Source organism: Pholis gunnellus (assembly GCF_910591455.1).
Source record: "Pholis gunnellus genome assembly, chromosome: 18".
Classification (NCBI taxonomy): domain Eukaryota; kingdom Metazoa; phylum Chordata; class Actinopteri; order Perciformes; family Pholidae; genus Pholis; species Pholis gunnellus.
The window spans coordinates 7,209,199-7,227,290 of NC_136545.1; the positions used below are offsets into that span (position 1 = coordinate 7,209,199).

An 18,092-nucleotide genomic window follows, 5' to 3' on the forward strand; every position below is an offset into this window, starting at 1 on the left:
TTAAAGAATAACAAAGTTAGATGAATTCCGAGATTGGGTGCAAAGGCACAGAAAAGCTTTTTTTCAACGATCATCTGGACTCACAGACGCCTTCATTGAGAATCTCAAACGTATAGCTGGCACATTTGAGGGCTGCCATAGAACAAAGCTCCATGCTGCGAGTCCTCTGGGGCCTGGTCAGCTTCACACAGAACATGCGCTCTGGATTTTTGGGGCAATCCCGAGCAACTTTGCACACGCACTTCATAGATGCTGTGGACAGACATGAGTTAACGTTAGGAAAATAATTTGACGTAATATACGTGATGTCTTCAAATAGTCAAACCTCATTTGTGTTCATTAAGTTGCCTTTTGAAGTTTAATGCTTAGATTAATGAAGAATTCATGCTGACTCGATTGCAAGTTGAAGATATAACCAACACCCGATGTAGAAATGAAGGGGTCATTCTCAGCTAATGAACACAACGATTTTTAGTTTCTGGTGATTATACACTAATAAAAACATAGTTATAACTATTATTTTCCATTTCTTCCAATGAATCCCCCTAAATCCTACACACTGGACCGTTAATACATTTATAGGGTGGGGTCAGTGACTTTCTAGAATCTCATCTGGTTGCCTCACATTTGCACCATAAAATGTTATCATAACCCATCAGTATGACAGCAAAAGCTGTAAAAGGAAGAGATTGTTATACTCTGCACTAAATCGTTTAAACAGATCAATGTGTATCTCCTAACAAAAGCGAATCCACATCAAACAGCAAACTGTTTGTAAAAATGTTTTCGTATCAGACAAACTCACCGGAGCAGGTTTCCCATTCATAACACGTGTCAAGATCACAGGGCTCCCGAACAGAGCTCTCAGAGGACATGTTGGCTCGGAACTTTGCCCACTCCAGTTTGGCCAAATCGGTCGCGTCACATGCGCCCTCATTGACAAAGAAGAGCGGATCACCGTGGCAAAGACCAGCGCGGAAGGAGCAGAGGGACATTGACACGGTGACACCGACGTCGAGGTTCAGGATGCAGAGAGTCTCCGGTTGTGAGCTGCACACAAACACTCACATGTCAGTCAGATTCTGATAAAAAAGAATCATGTAAAACACTTGGCTTTTACATATTAAAGTCCACATATTGAATATATGTTTTTATAATAAACACACACAACAGTTGATTTAGTCTCCAAAGAACATAGAATAACACAATAAAATAATTGATAAAAGCTTACAGGCAGCTCTTCCGTTGAATGCAGACACATTTAGAGTCCATCAGTTTCTCCCCTGGACCACACTGAGCCTCCGGAACAAATGGTTCCTCTGCATACAGGAAGTACACAAGAGACAACTTTGTCATATCCTCCTCACAGAGTATTTTTCATACAAAACAGACCCATTTGTCTAATCCAGTGTATGGGAGAACGTTTTGAAGTATTAGCATCCTAATTTCTCAGGACTGTGAGAGCTCAAAAGGAGTAATCTAGTGTACCGTCAGTGCAGCGTAGGTCAGCAGGTAATGGAGGCTCCCAGGTGAGACTTTCGCTGCATCTGTGGGAGCCTCGTGGCAGCGGCACCAGGTTCCTCTCGTTACAGTTAAAACCCACTGATTCCCCCACTTTGTACTCGTCTTTGTTGGGGGACAGCATCATGCCATCGGGGATCTCAGGAGGAAGGCACAGTTTCCCTAACGGTACAGAAGGACAGACTTTAAGCTAACGTAGAGCTCAGGCGATGACATATTACAGTAACTTGTTACATGTTAAAGAGATATGTTTACCAAATCAACAGAGTTCTTAGATCACCGTTCACTTGTCTGGTGAGAAACAAACTTACTGATGCATCTTCCGCTTGGTGGACTCCACGACCCGTCAGGAAGACAGTTGATGAACTGAAAACCCTCCAGGTCAAATCCAGTGTAGCACTGGAACTCTTCGTCGTCACCAAAGTCATAGTACTGCTTCGCTTTCTGTCAGAGAACGAAGTTACTAAATACCAGCAAATCTAAGAAGGATACAAATATAAACCCCTTAGGGCATCTTTCTTTTAGTTTTTATAGTAGTTGTTATCCTCCTTCCTATCTTCTGCAACTCATACTACAACTCATACTCCTCTTTCCATTTGTTGCTTCCTTGTTCCCTTCCTTCATTCCACCTTTCTTCTTCACATTATGTGCTTTTCTATGAGATAATTACAAAATAATACCTTATAAGTGTAGAACAATAGAACCATTGTTCAAACTATAACATACTGAGTTCTAATACTGGTAAAATACGTGATCATTTATATTCAAGAGATTCAAAGTGATACTTTATCATTTTGAGATTTGTATTGTTAATTTTGTCTCGTTATCTCTACTGTACTATGGTATAATAAAGAGATAATTATTCGTAATTGTTTTTGGTTTGCTTTGATATATAGAATCACCCAAATATGAACTATTATCAGAGCGGCTCGTGCCGCTTTGTATGTTGGGATTTTAAACTTCGAATTTAATATTGAGGTGTCAAATTGCTAATGCTACTTTAAAGCGAGCTGTCTTCACAAACTCAAGTAATTTAAGATTGCCCTTTCATTAAGTTGGAGGACTAACAAAAGACGTTTAGTCTCTAGTATGGAACATGCTCCAAAAACAAATAACACACATCACTAGATTCTTTCATCAGACGGGAGGGTCTGGTAAATGTCCACATATTACAATCTCTGTACCACATCTTCATCACGCAAGCCTCCATGTAAAGATTTGAAAACCTCAAACACCAATCCGAGATAACCATAACACCGTCAAATAAATCAAATGTCAGACAAATGACATTAAGATTGTGATTTTATATTTAATAGCTTGTATTTGTATTATAGTGCTATTCAAAGACAGAACATATGTAATCTCTTAGTTTTTATTGCATATTTTAAATGCAAATCTAATCTAGAATTTGGAATATTTTGTTTTCAATAATTGATTAATTCAAATTATTTAATGACTGAAATTATTTTTTATAAAGTGGCACACTTCAGACTCCATACAGAGGCAGCACTTTAACTTTCCAGATATGCATTATGGATATGCATCCATACAAGAACAAGGCAAGACTGCAGAAGTGAGTATTTCTCAATATCTTTGTCAGTTATCTTATAACGAATGAACTACAGTATCTATGTTTCTCTTATACTGTACATTTCAATCGCTAACTACAGGCAGGAGGAGTAGTGTTTACCCTGAGGAAGCTGTTGGCGGGCCTCTGTGGCCTCAGACAACCCTGCACACCAGGTGGCAGCTCGTCCCTCCAGCCTACAGTGAAGTCGTTATCATTGTCACAGGTCTCCTGTCTAGACACAAAACATGAACACAGAACAAACAATAAATCCAAAGTTATACGTATGAAGACAAAATACAAACTACATATTTTGTAAATGTGAGTTTACTTGTCTAAAGCACCAGCAGTGCATCTGTAGCTGCATATATAAGCATACAAATAGTGGTAATGTTAAAAAAACGGATAGCATTTCAGTGAAGATAAATGTTTTAATTTGATCATTCTGCAGTGTTGAGTTAAAGTTCTGTCTTCCATGGGATGTGTGGCATGAATACGTCTATAATAACTTGACTTTTCATGACTATCAGCATATTTTAAACAGTTCGTCCTACGTTTCAAAGAAGGAGAGGTGACATGGATCCTCATTGCTGCCAGGACCCTTGCAGGGTTGGCCTCCTCTGAGGGGGGCGGGGTTATCACACCGCCTCCTGCGATGTCTCTTCATTGTGGCTCCACAGCTACTCCACGGCCCCCAGCAGCTCCAGTAACCATCCACCCCCTCTGTGGAAAATACACACCAAACCAAATTTCCAATGTGAACATAACCAATCCTGTTGGGACATCAATATACACTGTAGTGAGGAATAATGTTTAGCTTCCAATATGAAAGTGTTGGACAGAAACAAGATCATACTGATACATTTGCAAGTTGAGGAGCTTAGAAATGAGATTTTATCCGGAGGAAGATTCGAGAGGAAAGGTCATGGGGCCCTTAAAATCAAAGGATTCATCCTCTGAGGAGCACGAAGGTGATCAGTGAATGTCTTGACAATCAGCTAGATAGAGTTTGATTTTTGTGTGCAAGTTCAGATTCTGGCCAGATTGTAGTGATAAAGAAAAGGTCAGCAGGTAACCAAAAGCATAAGGATTCATCCTGTGGGGACCCTGAAAATCTACAGAAAATTTGAAATATCTTGCTCTGGACCAAATTGTTGGTAAAATACATGGATGAAGAAACCAACATTGTCAACCTGGCAAAAAAAAAAGAAGAATATCCATGTGTTGATGGCTGCAATGTACAAGCTAAACTAAAGCCAAATCTAAACTGGCTTGTTTGAAAAAGGGAGTTTTTAATGATGTTAAATTAGTCACTTTCAGATTCTGGGTCAATTTTGGATTCATTCAGCAACTATGAAGTTGTGTCCTGATCTTTGCTGTCACAACAACAAAGCATTGTGAACGTCTGCCTCCGACAAGCTTGTTCTCCATAACGGTTGCTGAGGCTCATCTTACGGTACAAAACGTTGAACACACAGACTTTTGTTGTCCATCATTTCCTCGTTGATCAGCATGTTGTGTTCTGCAGAAGTCCTGCTGTACCTGAAGTGTAGTCAGGAGCCCGTATCTCACAGTTCGAGCCAAATGTGCCAGTTTGGCAAACACACTGGCACTCTGTGCCAGAGAGAACTGGCCTGGCGTTGTTGGGGCAGGGAGAGCACTTGCAGGTATCAAACTCGTCCAGGTATTGAAGCAGGGCCTTCCTCAGGTGTCTCCTCTTTGTGGCAGCACATGGGATCCCCCGAACCAGATCTATAATGGGAAGCGCCTGGACAAACACACGCATACATGAACTCAACATCACCTCTTTGTTGATTTTTTTTCTTTCTTTCTCCGTGATAGAAGACATATCAGTGGTGTTTGATTCAAACCTTGAATTCTACCACGACAGGGTTGTCGAGAACAGACTTGGCCCAGTTCCTGAAGGATGTTGTGTTCGGAGCGGCGCCTTGTCTCTCCCAGGCCAGAGCTGCTGCCTCTCTGGGTCGACCTCCTTTCGTCATAGAGATAGACTTCTCTGCTGTCTGAATGTACGAGCCTGGACCAAAGAAAAACGTTTAAGGAATGACTAAAGGAAAGAACACAATGAGATCAATGTTTTTTTTCACAGTCAGTAAGCCATGAACAGTCGAGTTGAGAATAAAGAATGAGTAAGTCATATAAAAAACCTTGATATTTCTCAGTCATTCTGTTGTTGGAGCATCGGGTTACTTTTCTGTATTCTGTGTAGAGGATGACGGTCCAGGCGGTCTCTTGGCCCAGGCAGTCTGTGACGTGCTTTTCCGTTACTCCTGATCGAGAGAAAGAGTGTAGAGCAACATGAGACAAAGGAACTGACAACACATTACATAGCACTATTTGGTCTTTTACATTTTTATATTACAGGTACACTACATTCTTCTCTAGTTCTGTCCACTCATTTGGAGTTTCTTGAATTTGTTATCCAGAACCACATAAAAGATCATACACACAATGTGACCTCAATGCTTGTGATTTTAAGATTTGAATGTTATAATTTGATCTTAATAGTATTAGCTTTATGTTTTTTGTTCCATTGTTAGATGTGATTAGCATAACATTCGAAAAAATACTTTTGGGTTACCTCTGCAGCCCAGGGTGTCATTCTGAATTTTGGCCACCCAGCTGTGCTGTTGTACCTGAACTGGAGAGCTGCTCTCGGCTGTACTGGTACAACAGGTCATAGATGCCTCCCAGTTTGCCTGAGCTGTAGTAATGTGTCCCGAAGCGCTGGAAGATGTCCCTGTAGAGGGCGTAGTTGTACTCGAGAGGAAGAGCGTGAAGGAACTTGCGGAAGTCCAGTGACAAGACGAGGTCCTCCGGGTCTCTCACCTTGAACGTGGATACGGTCAGAACCTGGTGCACCCGGAAAAACTTAGAGTCCTAAGGAAGGAAAGATGGAAAAAAGAAGAAAGGAAAGATGATACAAGCACACATGTGTGTTTGTAGTTGTGTGGGTGTGTGTGGGGATGTTTTACCCATCTTGTGGGGACATAAATCTGACTACTCGCCGTTGTTTTGGGACAAAATGGGGACAATTGCATGTCCCTAATATTTAAATTATTACATTTTAGGGTGAAGACTTGCTTCAAGGTTAGGGGTAAGGTTAGGTTTAGGGTGGTAGCTGTTATGGTTAGGGTTAGGGTAAATCTCTAAGAAATTAAAGTAAGTCAATGTAATGTCCCCAAAAGTCATACAAACACAACTGTGTGTGAGTGTGCGTGTGTGTGTGTGTGTATGCACCCACTTGTCTACGTGAGGACCATGTTTCAAACCTTTAGAGTGAGGACATTGTGTCTCAGCCCCACTTTTTATGTTACGGTTATGGTCAGGAGATTAGGGAATGCATTAAGTGAATAAAGGCCCTCACAGCAAATGTGAGCGTCGCTGTTTGAGTCACTCACCGTTTTCTTTGAAGCTTCAAAAGCTTCCTTGTTAGAGCTGGTATGCGACATAGTTCTCCCACTGGAGTAAAAGATGGGGAAGAAAAAAACGCTCAGTTCTCGTGCACTGTTTCCAGACGAACTGGACGTCTTCATATCGATGGGCTCGCTGTGCAGCGTCTCGGGCTCGGTGCTGAAGTCCGCCAGCTCTCCAACCTTTACAACCACAACCACATTAGCTCATCAAGGTCTGCTTTCTATACAAACACAAAGGTAACCATTTACTTTCACTTCATCCGTTTAGTCTAACATTGTGCTCATGTGAGGCAATTTCAGTCTGGGAGTTGGTGTTTTCACGATGATCGAAGAAGTATGCCAACTTAAAAGTATTTCCAGTGATTGAATTGAAAAAAAAGGAGCTTTTAGTCCTTTTTTTATATTATCGAAGTAACTTACTACCTTTAGAATTGCTATAGTGAATAAAAGCTACTTTTGCTTATGTTCCCATCATTAATTCCTTTAAGAGAAAATATCACTAATATTACTCCGGCAATTTTTCTGTCACTATATTTATGGCTCTTACCCAGGAAGGGTAACAAAGCTCTGATTGGCCGGTTGCTTCTCCAACCATAATCTGAGATGTGGGTGGTGATTCAGAGGTCTGGAATCAGGCTAGCTTTACTGACTTACAATTAAATATTACAACTAATAATACTACCTTAATGTCAAAGCTCTCAAAGTTGTGAGGGACGCGATGGTAGAGCAGCGTGGTCGGAGGCCTCCTGATGATGCAACTTCCTCCCATAAACATATTGTCCAGTACTGCTCCCCTCTGCCTCTCTGCTAGAGCATCAAATCTACAAACACAAATCGTTGAAAAGTGAAATCTCATTGACTGTTTCTGTACAATAGGCTCGAAAGCCCAACACCAGATTGGCAGACCAATATTGTTGGCCGATATGTTTTCTTCGAAGCATTTAATTGTGTTTTAAGTTTAATATTTTCTGTTTGTATTGATAACTATCTAAAATAATTAAAATTCAGTGATTACTGTTCAGAATGTAGTTCTATCATTTCTGTCATTAAAATAAATAAATATATATACATATATATATATATATATATATATATTGTTCAGCTGTAATATCTTAATATACATCTTAATCACAAAATATATATTTTGTATGTTTATGTAAACAAAATGTGGGCTCTAATTAGTATATCTTTCTTTTTATCTTTGCAGCAGTTGTACGACAATATTCCTAAAAGAAGATCAAATTGAATGCAACAGTGCAAGACGTACTAATAAAAATGCATTTAAGAGGAGAAACATTAGGAGCACTTGACAGAAAGGAATGCGGGCTAATTTATGATCACAGCAGAAAGGTACGTAAAAGAACGTTAAAAAAAAGTTGCAAACTCAGCAGTGACCTTTTGACCTTAAGCTTACCCATTTCCAATCAGGTCAGCCCCGGGGGCCACTCTCTTCTCCGCTGGACACACTACCTTGAAGTCGCCACAGTCCCTCTCATCAGAGTTATCTCCGCAGTCGTTCTGCTTGTTGCATAGCAGCGTTGAGTTGATGCAGCGTCCTGCAGCAGAAAGGATGTTTAGTCGAAGATACAATTTTTCTTTTCTTTCTGTGTGTGTTCGTTGTGACAACAGATCAGAGATGTGGGCTGAAAAAAATTAGGATTTTGAAATGAAAACAACAAGGATTGCACATGTGAGGCTTTTTTCCTTTATTTCATTTAATTGTATTTATTTATTTAAAAGGGACCATGCACAGTTAAAACATAAATGTCACCATTCGATGCACTGTACCAGATTGTAGCTTAAGCTAATTTGCATCTGCAGTCCCTTGGCAGGTCAAACAAGTACAAGACAATAACACAGTAAAAGGAAAAGACATAATACAAAGATATACCATAAAGAACATACAAGACACCCAATACAACGCTGCACACAAATAGCACATACAAAATGAATGTTTGTCAATAAAATCAAGTCAGAAAGACCACAAGAATTGAGGTCAGTGTGTGCATGTTCTATAACACAACACTCATGTTCAAACAGGATTTACCATTATCACACTTAAAGTCGCCTCTGCAGTCGATGGGTGCTAACATGCACTCTGTGGGGGGGTGACAGGCCCTGTCGTCTTTCAGCTCCACGCTGCAGGCCGATCCACCAAACTGGGACGGCCTCTGGACCGACCGCGTCCGATACTGCAGCCACAGTGAAGGAGACCGATTTTGTTTCATTTAATTAAAAACTCTGTGTACTTTCAAATCGTTCAATTTTCATTCTTCCTTTCTTTGAATTGAAACTGGTCGCTAAGAAAAAAATAATGGTTAGAAAAGACAGAAAAGACAGAGCAACATACGGGCACAACGTTTTGTATACTTTAATACACAGAATAAGCAGGCATAACGTGCTTAAATACTGTAGTGTATTTTCCTCCACACACATGAAACAGCATACGTGCATGAACTCTGTCCTTTGCTAGGAGCAGATGCATGGAGTGTAGGAGGCATGTCCTTAATTTATGCGCCCTGTGACATGTACAGATGTTTTATATTATCGGAGCAGGCATACGAACAGGTCTGAGACATGTTTTATTGGGAGTCCTGGAAAGGACAGCATCATCTGTATTTAAGGGGACGAAGACTCTCCGGTCGGGAGAGCCATTTTGAATTGACTGAGGACTCTCCGGGCGTGCTAGCCGTCCGTATGACATGTGTTGCTTGTTTGTAATAAACTTCATTATACCAGCAAGAGCAGTGTCCGCGGATCTTCCTTCATCATCACTTCAACATCACTGTCGCTTGAAATATACGACAATACAAGATAAAATACTTCACTTAATTTGGTTTGTTTTCTATGAATTTTCTGGAGCTTTCTCACCACCGCCTGCAAATGATTGGAATGTTTTCTAGCTGTGACTATGCTGCCTCCACTTGTGCATCGGAGAGTCATTATTTTTTCAGTCTGAATACCACTCTAAACCTGCTGAGAATTAGAATGAAGACACAGCTATGAGAGGGAACATGGCAGGTTTTTATTGCAGTGGGATTGGTGTGTTTCTTGCCTGTTTCTTGGCGCACGGCGAGCAGTCGGACCAAGCCCCGAAGTCTGTCAGCAGGCAGTTGATTGGACAGTTGTGCTCGTTACAAGCTCTGCTGTCATGTTTCTCACACAGCTGATGGCAGCTGCTCTTCCAGTAATAATCATCATAATTAAATGTCCTGTCAACAAAGTGTCAAAATGCCTTTTACAGACAGAAACTGTAGGCATCAATCTGCTTTAGGTATTTGTATTTCACAGCAATAACTAAAGAAGGGCAGAGCAAAGACTGATAATAGTTCTTGATTACATCATTTCACAATTGCTTTGGCTCAGTGTCAATTTGCTGTGTCTCCGGTGTCTGTTCGGTGTATCACCTGGATCTGTGCTGTGTACCGTAGTTGCAGGTCTTGGTGCAGGCGGACCAGGATCCCCAGGGGTATCGGTCACAGAAACAGGCCAGGCCGACTGATATCCAGCTGAGGAGCTGTAGCATCAGGAGCAACCGGCCGGACGGAGCCATCGGGGAATGTTCAAACTGCTTTCACCTCCTCTGAAAATAACCTCATGAGCAGAATCAACCTTTATTTTGGTTTGGATTTCTACTACACTGATAAGTTGTACTTTCACTAAACACTAAATGTACCCAAAATCAAAGGATGACTTGATGCTCCCACACATCCTGACAAACCGTTCTCACCATGTGAACACGGTGACTGGACTGTGAGGACATCCATTTACCCAAACCCTAAACTTAAATCCACTGTTCTCTACTCAGGAAAAATATAAATGCTGCAGCACCACACTGCAGTACAGCCTCCAGTTGTTGCTACTTTCTCTTTAGAAAGGTTTTGTTCTTGAGGATAATAGAAATTTAGTTCTGATGCACACAAAATGCCTTTTAAGCAAGGCGAGGTAGGTTCTAGTTTGAGCACATTTCCGTTATAGAGTGAATTCAGTGTTTTGCACAACGCATAATATAAGACAAAAAAAGAAATAAAATAGTACAAAGCCAGGTTCGTTTAACATGCTTTAAAAAGAACTACATATCGGACTTACCACATATACTGATGTTCTGTTCAGAAGATATTAGGGCAGAGCCTACTTGGGCAGAGTCCTCTCACTACGTCTCCTCTGCACTGCAGGCAGAGCCGATTGTGACTTGAGGTTTTGTTAACAACGATAATCAGAGCAAATACAGTTCTTACATAACCGTCTTGTTACGGGAAATTAGGAGCCCTGGAGTTTCCCGGCTGCAGAGACGTAAACCAGATGTTCTGTGTTTGAGACTTGACAGTTCGAAGATAGTGAGGGGGAGAACATTTATTTCCTTTCCACACTTTCTTTAAGTATGTTGCACAATCTGGCACTTCAACACAGTCACAACTGGTCCATGTTGCAAGAGTCTCAGTGAGTTCAGCCTCATTTGTAAAACTGCAACACATACAGTTTGTGTATGTAAAGGTCTAGGTTGCTGCTCAGTTTATGACTGGAACATTCTGACATTTATCACACTAATTTAAGGAATATTTGGTTTTGGGTTATTACTTAGTTTTCCCAAGATTTGGGGATCGAGGAAAAAAGTATGCAGTGTTACAAAGGATTAAAAAAACTACACGACATGACCAGAAGTTGGGCGTTCATTTTGTAATTTAACCGATGAAACGGTAGACGCCTAGCTAACATATTAAATATATTTTAAAGAAAAGGAGGATGTGGAACCATTATAAAGAAGCAGTCCCTAGTAAATTGAGAAAATCTGAAACCAACATTACTGAAAAATGAAAGACAACTGGATTTCGTAGCATTGTCAATAACTAATAAGTATACATTTGATTCACAAGCAAATGTATGTACTGCTTAAGATTACAGGAATAGTTCGACATTATGGGAAATACTCTTATTGGCTTCTTTTCCAAGAGTTAGATGAGAGGATTGATGTCAATCTCATGTCTGTGTCTTACGGTGTAGGTAGGCACATTTTTTCATTTGTGACAGAAGCTAGCCGTTTCCCCCCGCTGACACTTTTTATGCTGAGCTAGGCTAAACATATTCCGACAATGAAAAAAATGAAACATCATCTTACTTGTATAGAAAACTTTATTCACATTATAAAATGTCCTAAGCTGTACATACGTTTATCTGTGAGTTCTCTACATTGCAAGACACATTAACTACACATGGCATACTCTGAGTCATATACATGCCAAAACAAATAATTTAGCAATTTAGACATCACCACACTAGATTATATTAAAAGAAAGAGAACAAACATCACAAACACAAATTTACAAATTACAACACACTTACATTCAATGGGGAAATGGCTCCAGTGACGTATTTGGATGAATGAGTTCATTTCAATTAGTTTTTAGTGTGTGGCTTTTTCAATTCTTCTGTTTCTTTATGTGGAACATAAAAAGCCCTTGTGAAGGAAAGACTGCTAATGACATGCTGGACATTCGTCTACAACAAGACTAAAAGCCCTGCTAGTAAAATATTAAAGGCGCTAAATGCGAATTTCAGAGCATATCTATTGCCTCTCAACGGCTCTCAACATGACTGCGGCTGAGCCGGTGGCTCGCAGCTAACGGCGCTAACAGTGCTGACGGGGATAACAGTGTTTAACAGGGAGAGTGACTTCATTCTCTGCTCAGGTAGACATAATCCATTAGAGCTTTACGTAGCAAATTGTTGTTTGCGGCTCTATATCTATGCTCGGAATGTCGTATGGAGAACTTGTCGGACAGAAGGAACAACATACTGATGATTCAGCATAGTATTAGAGTCAACAAAATATTACAATTATAAAGCAATTTTACAAGGAAAAGTATTGATTATATGATACTAAAGTCAAAGAAATAGATTTCATTTTGAGAACATATCATGTGTTATGATTGGGTAAATTAGATTAGATGCCCTCACATTTACTATGTAACGTTTACTATGATGGAGCATTAAAAGAAACATCTCATAATTTACAACGTTTTTCTTCTCTTTCCTCCCTCACAGTGACTCTAATGCTCTGTTGATATTGGAACGACTAACTGACCAACATCATTACACATCATCGCCGCTGTCTGGGAGCTGAAAGGCTGACAGTATGCTGAGATTATCTATAAGCTTTTTTTTTTGGCATAACGTTTATTTTGACACACCTACTGTTGTATAGAAAAAAGAAAAGCAATAATTATAGGAGCGAATTAAGTGTACGCATCATGACACTGTAGATTAATTGCTTTGTCAACGGGGGTTTCACCCCCACACAGGCAAGTAGAGACTCACCTGGCAAGAGCCTCTACTGAATGATGATCAGTTGAATTACATCAGGAGGTCGTTGGGACTAAAGCATGTCAGATTGTGACACATTCAAACATGGAGGTGTGACACAAGCACAGTGAGACAGCTGATAACCCAAAATGCCAGTGCATAGCCTGAATATGTACATTTTTATTCTTCCATAATTAAAAAGAAATGGCACAAAACAGAAAAAGATAAGTGGGAATGGCTGCATAAGTAAGAAGGAAAAAGAAAGAAAATGCAAAGATGACTCACCTGAAAAAGAACCAGTAAACAAAATAGAGTTCTGCACAGTACTATATTGTTGATCCATTACTGACAGTTAGCTCGCCAGACTAATGCAACACTTTGGCTTCACTATTTCCCCCTCTCCACTGGGGATCGTATATGAACCATCTACTCGGAATATTTATGAATAAAACACATTTGAAAATAACCAAAGCGAAACTCGATATAAGCCCAAAATTCTCTGCCACTAAACGGACCGAACCGGAAAAAGAGCTGAGTCGCAGAACGCGAGACCCGAATGACCGACCAGCTTAAAAAAAAAGTTACCATCAAGATGAAAAAGACAAATGTCATAGAATTAGATAACAGTTACTACAAGATTACAATTTCAGATATTATGGGGGGAAATACTCTAACCAAATAAAGTAACAGAATGAAATAAGATGAATGAATCTCTTATTTATGTGTTGCCTGTCGTGCTGCCTTCAGGCGCTCAGCCAGACACCATGCAGCACAGTCCAGGGAAGCGTCTCTTCCTCTGACTGATCAGCGGGTGTGGAGTCAGATTCAACAAGCTGCTGTCGTCTGGAACAAAGAAACACAGAGCAGGTTGACATGATGACCACCGATTACAAAGAGACAAAGGTGGAGTGGGCGACTTTTACATATAGATGACCGTCTGTTACAGTCAAGGCCCTGGAAGCAGGGAGAAACAGATAGCCTGGTTCTGTCCAAAGGACGGAAGACTCCACCTACCAGCACCTCTGATTAACACATTCCGTACAAAACCCGAAATGTAAACAGGTCAGGATGTGCTTTTGTCCTCACGGCATCCAGCCAAGATATAGATCCAGCTTGCTGCACTCACATTTCGGTTTGTAAACGGATTAAACAAATGAGATATAATCATTGGTAAGCCTTAGAGGTGGATTTTGTTCCCTATGAACCAGGCTAGCGGCTTCGCTGTTTCCAGTCTTTATGCTAAGCTAAGTTAGCTGGCTGTATTCATATATTTACAGACATGAGTGGTATCAATCTTCTCGTCTCACTCTCATCAAGAAAGTGAGTAAGTGCATTTTCATGATTTTCAGAGGCCTGAAGATGTAAAATGATCGTTTGTCACAATAAAAACAAAGTCATGGTTAACCTGATTTTGTGCAGAACTTTATAATGTCTTACCCTGACAAACATATGACAACCCCATAGAATAACCTCATGACTGCTTTTGAGGGTCCAGTCTGGGAGCCACTGCATAAGCTTTCAGTTCTCAGTGTATTTCCTCATAGAGGGTTTCTTTAACTAAGTAATTCTTAAGATAAATGAGTCAATTCAACAACCACTTCTCTGTCCACAGTCTCCCTGAGAGCAGACGTTGCTTGAACAACTTTGTCCAAGAAAATAATAATATTTTTGAATTATATTGTTCTTATTTAATCTCATTCCATTGATGCATCTGTTCTTAATCACTCGTATGTAAACTTCATAAAGAATTATGGAAGGTATAGTGTTACTAAAGGTATTCACAACTGCAACACTAATGATGCAATGGATTTCATCCTTCCCAAGCATTACACACCTTGGTTTTTCAGTGGCAATGGCATCGTGTCCCTGAGTTTGCTGAGTAGATTTCTCATCTCTCGCATGTCTCTGTGAAAACAAAGAAACACTGGCTCATTTTGCCGTTTGGATGAATTATTGTATATTCAGAGCAGTAGAAAAATACAGTGAAACAACGTAAGAATTCATTTAAAAAAAAGCAGATGCAGTCGGTGTACCTCTCTATATTTTGAATATCCATTCCCACCAGCCACTGCTGATGAGGAAAATCGATGGGGGAGGAGGATCGGTCATCCAGGATGGGAACGTCCGAGCTCTCATCCACCCTGAAGTCCAACCTCGGGTCTGAGTCTGTTCCTTCGGGTCCGAACAGAGACAGCAGCACTGAGGCAACTCAAACACATTCAAAGCATTCCAAAACAGAAGCGTATGTGCTCTTCTGTGTTCAGTTTTTATGTATGATATTATTTTTCAACTAGGTCTTTTTTTCCAGTCTTTTAAATCGATTGATTACTTGTGTCATTGGTGTTGTATTTTCCTTTGTGAAACATAAATTCAATGTATGATAAATGTAACAACAGGCCTTTTTCCACAGCAGACATTTGGACCTGTCATAGCAGGAAAAGCACAGGTGTTACTAATAACATTAACAATGGCTCCGTTCTATTGAAAGGGTCCCAGTGGCACCTTACAGTGCATGTGGACGCACATCTCACGGCTCTCCTTTTGTTCTTTCCTTTTCTCATCTCCAGCTGGTTCTCAAATCAATGGCTTTGTCCACAAAGTCGGAACATTTCGAGAAGCCCATGGAGATATATTAAGAGTGAGACAATTGGTCAACTTGGTTCGCGTGGAGCACACCAAAGAATAGAACCAATCTGTATTATTATGACTTCTTCTTCTTTTAATTTCCAGCGGATTAAGCACGAGAAGTGCGTTTCTGCCTCCCGCCGGTTTTAAACAACAACTCATTTGGTCTTTGCGAACGGAAATGATGTGTTTATTTGCATAAAGATAGTGGCGATTGAGCGGTCCACTTGTAATCAGATTTGTAATCAAACCAGTGTGACACTGAGCCCGCAAGAACAATGCAAGGACCCTGAAACTGAAGCAGCTAAATGGAATACACCATCAATCACTTTAATCTTCACACGTGTATTTATCACACTGTGGGGGGAAAAAATAGATTTTTACTGGCTTTTTTCTTTTGTTATTGATGGGGAAATATTTCCAGTGACATCTAGTATTGACACCAACCATGTACAGAGTAAATTGATCATAGGCACAGTCCTCACTAATGCAATGTGATTCATATGGAGGTGGTTATACTGAATGAGTCTGTGCTTGCGTGATTTTCACAAATCCCCAAGTTATGCTGTCAATCTGAGTGTGTTTGGTTTTGGTTTTGGAATGTTTTAGATGTAATTTCATTATGTTTCATTATGGATTGTTATCACTCTCGTATTTTTGTGGCATCATAACGTAGTGATGTGTTTGAGACGGTACTTTTTCTGTGCAGCTGCAGCACCCCCAGCAGGCACATGGACTTGAGCATCTCCGTTATGAACATCTCCAGGCAGCACTGCAGCTGGATGAAGAGCCGACAGATCTCGGGGTGGATCTCTCCGTCCTCTAGACTGCAGCGTGTAGAGGCGATGGGGTGGGAGGAACAGAGGGGGGGGGGGGGGGGGGGGGGGAGAAGGGGAGGAAGGGAGGGGGAAAGGGGAGGAAAGGAAAACGGAGCGAGAGAAAGATACAATCAGAGAGACAGAGAGGTGGGATGTGGTGTTTACATTCAAGCTGGCCAAGTTCCAAAACATGCAGCAGATTTACATTATTTAACACCCCCCCATTTGTTTCATTACAAATGACCTTGCAGAGTGAACTTCTGTCAAAGTTACCTTACAGTGGGGTTTATTAACAAACGGTGTTGTGCCTTATTTTGTATGCTTTCATTTATTTTGTATTCTACTTTTTACATTCATATTTGTCCTGTTTTATCTCATTAATATAAAATTCTCTATTTTGCTTAATGTTGTCTGTAACTCTGTAACTTTGTTAATAATAAAATGCATGATTGTATTATTGTTTCAGGGGGAATTCTGGGTTTAAGAGGTTAAAACATGCTTGGAAACAAACACTGAGGGACAGGTGTTTATAAAACTGGATGGGAGTCAACATCTGCTGCATCCCCTCCAGAACAACCGTCCTTTGTTTCCTTCTTACCCTGACACAGAGATGACGGTGAGGTCCTGGTGCGCTGCCCGGGCCATGGAGCAACCTTTGGACCGCGTGTGGTGCATCTGAGCCCGCAGAGACGGACAGTCGGCTGACATCTCCCCGACGGATATGACCTGCTCCCGGTACAGCGCGACGAGGGTGTTGAATTCCTGCACTGTCTGGAGCACAAAACAGACCGTCACCACCGACTGCTGCTTAGACCGGATCAAACCGACAATGTAGCATCTTCAAAGGAAAGCAAGAATAAAAACCTAGCAATAAAAGGATGCCAAGCGGTTTTTTTGTTGTTGTCCCTTTTGCGCCACTTCTGCACCTGTGCATGATTTTAAAAATCGTCTATATGGTAAATAACAAGCAGCTGTCCTCTGGTGCAGCGCTATACGCTTAACACGGACCACCTGCTAACCGTTAACAGAGAAGAGACTTATTTCAGTACTCGCCATCCTGCTGCCGTCCACGGCCCCCTCCGCGCTCTCCCGGCGCTCCGGCTCCGTCTGCGCCACTTTGCTGGTGGGGAAGATGCTCCCTGCAGATCTTGGGCGCTTTTTCCGCCCGTACGGTGCAGAACACATGCATGCACACCCACCACCGGAGCCCAGCCAGATGCAGTCACACAGAGAAAGAGAGAGAGAGATAGGGAAAGAGAGAGAGAGCGAAAGAGAGGTAGAGAGAAGCCCCCCCCCCCCTGTTCTGATAGCTGCCGTGTCCTCTATAAAGGAGGAATGTACCCGCTCGAACGCAGCAGAGTCGCGGGGTTTGGTTAACGCTCAAAGGCCCTCCCCGCAGGTGTGCGTGCAGTGCGTGTGTGTCGTTATTCCCGGAGCAGGACCGTGTAGCGGGCCGGACGGACCCCCAGCAGCTCGCTCTGCATCCCAGCCGAGAGGAGAGTCACCTTCAGCCCCTCCAGAAGGCCGAGAGGGAGGCTCCTCATCTTCCGCCGCGCGCTCACGTGTGAGGAGGATTCAGAACGAGCCAACAGCAAAACAAGTCGTCACCCTCCCGATTGACGATTAACTGTTTAGGAGCATCCAGAAAATAAAAAAACCGAGAGCCAGGATTTCCTCTGCACTTAATGTCCTCCATCATTCCGTTTTAATTAAAACGGAATGATGGAGGACATTAAGTGTATTAGACGGCTGCTTTTACAGCCTTTAAAGGGGAACACGACCTAAATAACGAATTCTATGCTATTTGTATAGAAATGTTCCATC

The 18,092-nt window shown here is 41.4% G+C and overlaps 2 protein-coding genes across 3 annotated transcripts; both read right to left on the minus strand.

Annotated features, from left to right (window-relative positions):
• c6.2 (complement component 6, duplicate 2) lies at positions 1-10,699 on the minus strand. Of its 2 annotated transcripts, none has more exons than XM_079178504.1 (18): positions 10,615-10,699; positions 9,933-10,119; positions 9,581-9,737; positions 8,573-8,717; positions 7,940-8,081; positions 7,208-7,346; positions 6,511-6,705; positions 5,746-5,989; positions 5,257-5,379; positions 4,960-5,126; positions 4,631-4,856; positions 3,643-3,811; positions 3,212-3,323; positions 1,833-1,965; positions 1,489-1,683; positions 1,232-1,319; positions 806-1,050; positions 1-252 (listed from the first exon to the last, which is right to left on the minus strand). In XM_079178504.1, the coding sequence occupies exons 2-18, from the start codon at positions 10,076-10,078 to the stop codon at positions 71-73; spliced, it is 2,808 nt and encodes a 935-aa protein (XP_079034630.1). In that variant the 5' UTR covers positions 10,079-10,119; positions 10,615-10,699; the 3' UTR covers positions 1-70. The 2 variants fall into 2 exon arrangements, with proteins under 2 accessions (XP_079034630.1, XP_079034631.1); XM_079178505.1 differs by having other exon boundaries at positions 9,933-10,108; positions 10,615-10,694.
• A 2,790-nt stretch (positions 10,700-13,489) lies between these two features.
• Positions 13,490-17,453, minus strand: LOC306710779 (regulator of G-protein signaling 7-binding protein B-like; the record flags this gene model as incomplete). The annotated part of the gene is made up of 6 exons (XM_079179466.1): positions 13,490-13,668; positions 14,660-14,730; positions 14,859-14,997; positions 16,147-16,277; positions 16,867-17,035; positions 17,318-17,453. 6 exons carry the CDS (start codon positions 17,451-17,453, stop codon positions 13,577-13,579), a joined length of 738 nt encoding a protein of 245 aa, XP_079035592.1. The 3' UTR covers positions 13,490-13,576.
• Positions 17,454-18,092: the final 639 nt, after the last annotated feature.

Bases quoted from the DNA above. Each gene is read 5' to 3' on its own strand.
- c6.2 (XM_079178504.1), bottom strand. From the start codon at position 10,078: ATGGCTCCGTCCGGCCGGTTGCTCCTGATGCTACAGCTCCTCAGCTGG. The intron at 8,718-9,580 runs GCAAGAAACACA...CTGTGGCTGCAG, and splicing joins CGCCGTGCGCCAAGAAACAG to TATCGGACGCGGTCGGTCCA. The intron at 3,324-3,642 runs GTAGGACGAACT...TTTTGTGTCTAG, and splicing joins CACCTCTCCTTCTTTGAAAC to ACAGGAGACCTGTGACAATG.